Genomic DNA, 9,238 nt, shown 5'->3' with positions numbered 1-9,238 from the left:
GGCTGGCTGTGGAAGAGGAGCAGCTCTAAGCTGGATTTAAGTGTTGACTTGGATTGTACTAAACATTTAGTACCTGAAAATGAGACCTGGCAAAGAATGAAAAGATAAGGGATCTGCCCAAGGATTTACCATCCTTTGGATGAGAAAGAGAGAGCGACGTACTGGCTTTGAATATCAGTGGTAGGAGGAAAAAACGTAAAGCTATTTTCTGACTGTAGGCCACCAAGCCAAGCCCACTCAATATCTCCATTATTTCTGCCACCACGGGTTAGGTAGGGTGTCCTGGGATCCCGCAAAAGTCAGGGAAATCTTTGCAGAAGAAATGACTTAAAGGCTGAGCCTTACATGCAATTGAGTCCTCAGGCCAGGAAGAGGCAGAGTGGAAGAGCAAAGGGAAGATCAGTAACAAAAGGAATGGGGCCGAGAGTGAGAGGAGGAAGACACATGATGCTGGAAAGGTGGCCTGGGGTCTCGGTAATTGTCAGCAGGAGAGGGAGTGCAGACCCGGGGAGGGGCTGCCGTGCAAAATCCCCCCTGAGCTTCAATCTTCTACTCTGTTCACTGGAGATAATAATACTTTCTTCTTAGGATCACAGTGAGAATTCAGTTAGATCAATTTTCCCCAAAGTGGATTTTGCAAGGTGATTTTATTAAATTAATTAATTAACTTTTTATTGAGGTCACACTGGTTTATAACGTTGTGTAAATTTTGGTTGTGCGTCATTACCTTTCAGCTTCCGTGTGGACCGCATTCCGTCCACCACCAATAGTGCAGTTTCCGTCCACCGCTGTGCACACGTGCCCTTATCCCTTTCACCCTCTTCCAGTCCCACTTCCCCTCTGGTAACCAGCAATCTGTTCCCCACATCTGTGTGTTTGTTTCTTTGTCTTCCACACATGAAGGAAATCATACGGTGTTTGTCTTTCTCTGTCTGACTTACTTCACTCAGCATAACACCCTCAAGTTCCATCCGTGTCACAAGTGGCACAATTTTGTCTGTCTTTGTGACTGAGTAGAGTGCTGTTGTGTACACGTATCGCATCTCCTTTATCCATTCACCCATCGATGGGGACTTAGGTTGCTTCACACTGGTGCAGCCATTGTGGAAAACATATGGATAGCTCTCAAAAAATTAAAAATAGGAATATCACATGATCCAGCTATTCCCCTTCTGAGTGTTTATGCAAAGAACATGAAAACACTGATTCAAAAAGATATATGCACCCTATGTCCATTGCAGCATTATTCACAATAGCCAAGATCTGCAAGGTGATTTTAGATGAGTTTTCACGTTCATGGTTATTTTGATGCATATTAGAGAAAAGTGAATAGAACTCCAGATGCGCCCTTTAATGAATGATCTATTGCTTAGGGTGAAGATATTCTCTCTTAAAAGCAAGTTGATTTATAGCACAGATGGTATGTGGATAGAGCTACGATCATGAAGGTAGAGTGGGAATGAGTAAAGACTGAGAATACCGACTTAAAGGATTTCCACAGAACATTTAGCACAACGCCTGGCATCGAATATATTGTCAGTAAAGGATGGCGGTAGCACTTGTCCTTGCGGCTCTTATACCGACCACTTCTGGGGCTGGGGATGCAGCTGGGGAGTGTTGGGTGGTGGTGTGTGGTCCAGCTGCAGCTGGGAGTTTTGCCTTTTTCCTTTTGGAGCTGAGGTGACTGTGGGAGAGCTGGCTGGGAGACAGGTGTGTCAGCGGGGCCCCTGGGGGAAGGTGACTGGGTCTCCCCAACCTTCATCATCCTTGGCTTGTCCTCATTGAAGTCTGAAACAAGGCCCCTGGGTGGAGAGCTCTGATTACAGCTGGAGAAGAACAGACTGGTTCATCCCAGAGGGGTGGTAGAGGGGAATCCAGACGCCATGTGCCCTGCAGACAAGGCATCTGAGGCTTAGAGAGGAGAAGAGTGTAACCACAGAGACAGCAATGGCAGATGCCACTTTGCCCAGGTGTCATTTTCACCTAAGCCACGGTTTTCAGGGATGTAACATTTTGGGGGCTCGTTAGGAATCCCAGCACCGCCCATGCCAGGACTACAAGCGCAGCCCAAGAGCACTAGTGACGTTGAGGAGTCAGACCTGCCTGTTTCCCTCGCCTCTTGCGCCCCCTCCTGTTAGACCTGGAGCAAATCACCTTTCTGAATTTCCACCTTTAGAATGAAGAGAATTTGCCCAGACTAGGAACGCCATAAAAATGAACAGCATAAACCACAAGAGAAAGACAAGTACTGTATGACATCACATATATGTGGAATCTAAAAAAGTTAAACCTGTAAAAAACAGAGAGTAAAATGGTAGTTCCCCAGGGATGGGGCATAAGAGTGATGGCATTTAAGTGTACAAACCTGTAACGAGTAGTAAACAAGCTGCAGAGATCTAATGCACAGCACAACGAAAATAGACAATAATATTGTGCCGTAATGATGTAATGTGATAAATATCGCTATATAGACAATAATATTATGATTCATAAATATATCAAAGTAACACTGTACACGTTAAACTTACACAATGTTACATGTCAAATTTATTCAAATAAAAGAATAAGTCAGTCACTTTGACATGACTTTGCTTTTAAGGGCTAGGAAACCTTAAGATGATCATTTCCCTGTCAGTTCCCTTGCCCTCATGGGAGAAAGACAAAATCCCAAAACCGGGCCAGCATGTATCAGTTGTGAAAGGTGAGCATGTGCGGATGCTGGAGCTGGACCACCTGAGTTTGAATTCTATCTCTGTGAGATACTAGCTGTGCGAACTTCAGCAAATTGCTTAACCTCTTTGTTCCAGCTGTAAAAAGGATATTATCAGTACCTCTCCAACAGGATGGCTGAGAGTTAAAACATTTAGAACTGTGCCTGCACATAGCTTGTGCTGAGTTGAGCTGTTCTTAGAAATCAAACCCATCTTTCCCACCTCAGGGCCTTTGCAAGTGGGTATCCTTTGTTCTGAAAGCTCAGCCCCAGTCCCTTAGTTTACTGCCACCTTTCCTTCAATCCCAGCTCAGTGGGGACTTCCTTATGGAAGCCCCCCAACACTCCAGGTTCCCCCCAGTCTCCATCAGTCCCCCAACTATGTTTTAATTGTACTATTTCCCTCATGGCATTTATCACAGTTGGGGATTATTTGCATTATCCTTTGATGAACAATATCAACCTCCCCACTAGACCGTAAACTCCACAGGGGTAGTGTCATGAGCTGAAATGTTGCCCCCCAGATTCATATGCTGAGGTCCTGAGCCCCAGCACTTCAGAACGTGGCTGTATTCAGAGACAGGGCCCTTAAAGAGGTGATTAAGTTAAAACAAGCGCATTAGGGTGGGCCTAACCCCACGTGACTGGCATTCTCCTAAGAGGACATGAGGACACAGGCACGCACAGAGGACAGGCCACGTGAAGACACAGGAGAAGACAGCCATCTACAAACCAGAGAGAAGCCTCAGAATGGAACCAGTCCTGCCAACACCTCGATCTTGGACTTCCAGCCAAGTCCAGAACGAGGAAATAAATCCCTGTTGTTAAGGCCCCGAGTGTGTGGGACTTTGGTTGGCAGCCCCAGCTGGCTGAGGCAGGGAGGGCTGGGTTGGCTTTTCCTTATCGTTCTACCCCCAGAGCCCAGCACCAAGTGGGTGCTGAACAAATAATGACCGGTGCGTGAATGGAGGTGCAGGGGGCGGGTAAGCAACGCTGTGCTCACTCTGAGTTTCCATCTGTGTCTTCTCCGCCTGGCTGGTCTCTGCTGCCCGGAGTCACTCCTTTCTGTTTCTGGGCCTGGGACGTGGCTTCAGGTCCTCATGTCTTTCCTGGGTAAGACGTAATACACTCGCATTTGGGGAGGATGTCTTAGGGTGTGGAGGAAGAACCAGACATGAGGCAGAGTGTGGTTTGGGGAGACTGTTTCTTTAAAATAGTTTTTTCATTAAAATAGTTATATAGAATCACTGAGAAAACTTGGAAAATAGAGAAATGCACAGGAAAGGAAAACACTATCATCCATTATTTTCTATATCCAGGAAAATTACTATTAACATCTCAGCATACTTCCTTCCCGTCATTTTTCCTTCTGCAGTCTTTCCTTTATTTTTCAAAGCTGTGACTCTCCAGTATTCATATGTTATTTTTATTCCAATTTAAAAGTAAGATAGCTTAAGTTTTCCCCAAGGCATATTTTGATCGCCACATAATAGGTTGAGTTAATCTACTACAATTTAGTTACTTATTACCCTATTGTTTAGACATGGAACTTTTTCCTTTTTTTCCCCTACGGTTGTAAAAAATGCTACAGTAAACATCTTTTGAACCCTTCCTTTTGTAGTGATTCCCAAAGATGAAATTTCTGAGCTTAAGTGTGTGACCAATGTTTATGGCCCTGGATGTGATTACCAAATGGCTTTATCAAAAGGGTCAAGTGGTTATGCTCCCACTGGCAGTGAATGAGATCACAAGTGCTCTGACGCTATGGTGACCTGTCCCTCGGAGGGCCAGCTGCAAGCTCCTAGGAAGTAAGACCAGCGGGCAGCTGTTGAAGATGCCTCCAGACAGAGGGGGAAGTCGAGCCACCAAACATTTGCTAGACTGGGCAGTGGCCATGTGCTCTGGAGCAGTGATGCTCTTCTTCTCTTCCAGGGTCATCCAGTGATTCTGGAGATGTCCATTTGGAAGCCGAGAGCCTTTGAGGCCATAGTGTTGAAGGAATGATGCTCCAAGTGGGGACTAACCACTGATCCACCAATTCCTCTTAGAAGCTTCAGAGGCCTGTGGGAACTTTCTGGGGTTGCATCTCATTTCTTCCACTCTTGGCTTCTCAGTTTACTCCTTTGGATCTTTCCAGAAACTGTCTTTGGCAGTTCTGAAACAAAGGCCACCTAGTGACCATAAGACAAAAACAAAAACATTTTGAAATCATCATTTCCCAGAAGGACTTTTGTCTTGAAAGAGTCATTACCCTCAGCCGCTCCATCAGAAAGCCTCTGTGATTCACGGTTTTCTCCAAATGGCAACAATCAAAACAGCCAGAGCCTGGAGCATGTGATCTTTCTAACACTGCTTCAGCACAACCCCAGGATCTGATCTACAGTCACTTCTTAGAGTAGGAACAAGATGTCCTTGGGGAGAGCCTCGTGACCAACAGGGAGAAAAGGCTGAAGCAGCGGCTGGGCCTGTTTGTGCCTTTGTCTCCCCAGTGCTGAGCCCTGAGTGGGAGCCCGGGTAGCGTGTGCCCCCTCAATTCTCTGCCCGTCATGTCTTAGAACCCCCAGACATTTACCTTCCTGGGGTACTTGTACGGAGCGGTCACCCTTTTCACGTGTTCCTGGAGTTCCCAGGTTAGTTCTTCGGGGTCATGCGAGGAGTAGGCTGGAGAAAGGACTATAAATGCCTTTACCACCTGCCAAGAAAACAATCAGGCCTGTAGGACAACTCTTTTCTCCTTAACCCAGCCTCGTGAGCAAGTGCTCCCTTTTACCAGCCCAACCAGAAATTTCTACCAATTCCCTGGGCTTAGCCAGTGAAATGGACGACACTAACTTTTTTCTGCTGCCTCCCTTTCCAGGATCAACTGTCAGGAGCATTGGCTTTTGTGGAAGGATTTCCGACTCCTACCTATTTCCCAAAGTACTCCCCATACCTGAAATGACACCGTTAGGAGCCAACATGCTTTGCTGAAGATGCAAATACTTTGGAGAGAGAAGCCTCACATACTCCTTAGGGCCCATTATGTCCAGGTTTTCCTGACTGGGAAGGTAGCTAGGTGTAGGTTTGGACAGGGAGGATTGGGGAACAATGCAGAGCGCTTTCAAGGGGAGGTGGGTCTTTCTGAGACTGCACGTGTGAGCGTTTGCAATCAGTAAACATTTTGCAGCACAGCGTCTATTGCAGGCCTCCTGAGGACATTCTGCACCTTGGCTTTCTCTGCCCATGTGTTTCTTGCAGGCTGCCTCCTGCCAAGGAAGAGGAAGAGTCCCAAACTCAGGCAGAACAGGACATGGTTTCTGGTAGGAACGGAAGAGTTCAAAGGCCAGAAGGTTGTTTATTCATACCAGCATACAGCTCTACCAACAACATCCTGTTAAGCGGTGATTCACTGTCCTTGCATACTTCCAAAAGTGGGCATCTCATTACCATTTCATATTCAGGCAGATCTTGTTTTTATGAAGGGCTTTCTCTCACTACTAAAAACTACCAAGCATTTATTGAGCAGATCCTATGTGCCAGGTTCTGTTCTGAATGCTTTGCATGGATTAACTTTGGGCACACAGCCATTTGTCACAGCCCCAGTTAATTCTCAGCACGCAGAACTAGGCATACTTTTCCAGGTGTCATTTCTCCAGAATATAGATGGGATTCTCACCTCCCTCACTCTGCATTAGTGGCCTCAAATTTTAGTGGGCATCAGAATCACTTGGCTAGGGGCTTCTCGTCAAAATGAAGCTTCTTTGGGCTGCATCCCCAGTCACTCTGATTCAGCAAGTCTGACTTGAGGTCTAGAAATCTGCTTCTTCATAAGAGCCGCAGGTGATGCAGCTGCGAGCAGTCCAGGGCCCAGACTTCGAGCATCACTCCTCCGGCCCTGATGCTTCTGAGAATGCAGCTTGATGTTGCATCAACTTTCATAAAGTAACTACATAAAACTTTGGGATTATGTTGGATTTACAGCCAGTGAAAAGTACATAAGTCTGCTTATGAGCTTATTCCTCCCATTCTCTCTATTCCTCTGGGGCCCCTGGGAAGGAATTCGCATTTCTCCTGAGAAAGCCTAGTTTATCAAATTTGGCCCATCTTTCCGATAGATCAAGGTCACTTTGGACGCTTATTCTGTCACCCCTCAAGCTGGCTGGTCCCCCCAGGTTAGAGCCACCAGCAGCCATTCCTGGTGCACGTGCTATGTCCTCATCGGCAAATGCAAAGGGACTTTTTATGGGACAGGATAGATGAAAAGCCTGCACCTACCACTAAGATCTCCCACCCAACAGTCAGCCTCTTTTGGACCCAGTTCTGTCTCCAGTTGACACCAAAGTGTTGATATCTTCCCCTGGTGTCCCTCTAGAGAGTATTTATATCTCTAAAGACATGAGGAAAATGCTCAACCAAAAGGAATGTGTGCCTGATGGTGGCATTTCAGACTTTATGGTAGCTGAATAGGGGAAAGATATGAGGGAATCTGGGCCTTCCAGCTTCTTCTTCTGGGTGCTAATAGGCACAGAACCAGGAGGCAATGTTCTTGACTGGACTGGTTACCTCTCCTCTGATGGGGTCTGGGCTGCTGACCACAGCAGACTCCAGGACAGCTGGGTGCTCGGCAAGGGCACTTTCCACTTCGACGGGCCCGATCCGGTAGCTGGAAAAGAAAAACAGACTCTTCCATGTGACATCCCCTCCCCCATGAAGCTTCAAAGGGAGAAGAAAAGAGCACACAGCTTGACCTTGCAGAATTGCTCACATCATCATTTCTTCCCATGAACCAAAAGTAACCATCCTTGTCCATGCGGGCTCGGTCCCCCGTGATGTAAAAGTCCCCTTGTTCTGATGCGGCCGTCTTCTCAGGATTGTCCTGAAAGACAAAGAGAGCCCATGAAAGACCATCTGGGCACAGCCACTCAGGCTGGCTATGGCCTGAGCAACCCATGCAGGAAGTTGCGGACACGTCAACAGGAAGTCCAGCTGTCTCCAGAGCCCAAGCTGGCCAGAATTCCCCACTGGACAAGGACCTGTGAATTTGTGGGGTTTCCCTCTTTTAATTGGAAGGAAGCTGTGAGGAAATGATTCAGGATGGCCACCCACTACCATCCTTAGAAGGGTCCTAGGAAGCCTAGTTGAATGTAGGAGGGAGGGCACTAGGCTCAGTTTTTAGGATAAAAAACACACTGATTCTCTGCAATCAGGAATCGCTGAAGGTAGAAAGTGAGGGGCTGGCCAAAAATCACGAGTAGAGGAAAGACGGAAAAAAAGTTAAACTCTGATTCTCAAAGATTTGAGAAAAAGCTACCACTCAGTGAGAAAAAGAAATAAACTACTGATAAATGCAACAGCACAGACGGATCTCAAAAACATTATGCTGAGTAAAAGAAACCAAACACATACAATTTAATACTTCATTGTTCCATTTATATGAGGTTCTTTTCTTGAAGAAAAAGGCAAAATTACTCTATAGTGACAGCAAATAATTTAGAAATTTCCTGGTGCTTGAGGATTGGCTGCAAAGGGACACAAGGAACATTCTGGGGTGATAAAAATGTTCTATATTTTGTTTGCGGTGGTGGTTACACAGGTGTACACATTTGCCAAACCCATTGACCTGTGCCTTTAACACAGGTTCATTTTATTGTATGTAAATTATGCCTCAACTTGAAAAATGCATTCTGAGACAAAAGAAAAAAAGCTAAGCTATCAATAGTTAAAAATAAGTCTACCACAAAATCTGTAAGAAATGGACACAGAAAACTTAAAACTCCACAGAGCATTAGAGAAGATATAAATAAATGGAAAGATAGTAAGACTCAATGTCATAAAGATGTTAATTCTCCCAAAATGGAACTATAGACTTAGTGCAACTCCAATTAAAACGCTAACAAACATTTTCCATAGAACTTGACAAGTTGATTCTAAATGTATATGAAAGAGCAGAGGGCCAAGAATAGGGAAAACAGAAGTTGAGAAAAAGGAGAGACCTGCTTTACTAGATATCAAGACTTATGAGAGTGTTGTTGTAGACAGGCTCTCTGGTATCAGCACAGGAATAAAACAAGTGACAATTAAGTAGAAGAAACTGCCAAAACTTACCTATCTATGGATATACCCAACTTTTATATCTGACCAAGTTGACTTGACAGATCATTGGGGAAAGGAACGTTGTTCAACAAACTGGCTATCCACGTGGAAAAAATAAAATATATCCCTCTCTCACACCATACATAAATCAACCATGGATGGTTAAAAACTTACACGTCCAAAGCAAAACTTTAAAACTATTGGAAGAAAATGTAAGTGAATATATATTTCCTACCTCAGGGTAGAAAATGACCTAGTAAATAAGACACTAAAATTGCTAACCATAAAAGAAAAAACTTACTGATTTGACTACATGAAAAATGAAAACTTCTGTCTAACAAAAATGCCTTAAAAGAAGTGAAAAGATAAGCTACAAGCTGGGAGAAGATGTTTGCAACTGATACAACAAAATAAGATCAGTATTAAGAATATATTAAGAACTCTTATAAATCAATT

At 44.9% G+C, this 9,238-nt stretch overlaps 1 protein-coding gene across 4 annotated transcripts in view; it reads right to left on the bottom strand.

Annotated features, from left to right (window-relative positions):
- Positions 1-3,895: 3,895 nt before the first annotated feature.
- Positions 3,896-9,238, bottom strand: part of LOC106841736 (acyl-coenzyme A synthetase ACSM5, mitochondrial) — a 35,205-nt gene continuing 29,862 nt past the window's right edge. For 3 of the 4 annotated variants that reach the window (XR_011494242.1, XM_070484717.1, XM_070484719.1), the window contains 4 exons: positions 7,455-7,565; positions 7,253-7,352; positions 5,283-5,402; positions 3,896-4,881 (listed from right to left, as the gene is read on the bottom strand). Coding sequence is in view for 3 of the 4 variants with exons in the window: in XM_070484717.1 (XP_070340818.1) it covers positions 4,798-4,881; positions 5,283-5,402; positions 7,253-7,352; positions 7,455-7,565 (415 nt within the window). In the remaining variant the exon portion in view is untranslated. Of the gene's footprint in view, positions 4,882-5,282; positions 5,403-7,252; positions 7,353-7,437; positions 7,566-9,238 lie in introns of all 4 variants that reach the window. The other variant, XM_070484718.1, reaches the window with a different exon arrangement.

Source organism: Equus asinus, chromosome 14 (assembly GCF_041296235.1).
Source record: "Equus asinus isolate D_3611 breed Donkey chromosome 14, EquAss-T2T_v2, whole genome shotgun sequence".
Lineage (NCBI taxonomy): Eukaryota > Metazoa > Chordata > Mammalia > Perissodactyla > Equidae > Equus > Equus asinus.
This window is presented reverse-complemented; position numbering and strand designations above follow the sequence as displayed.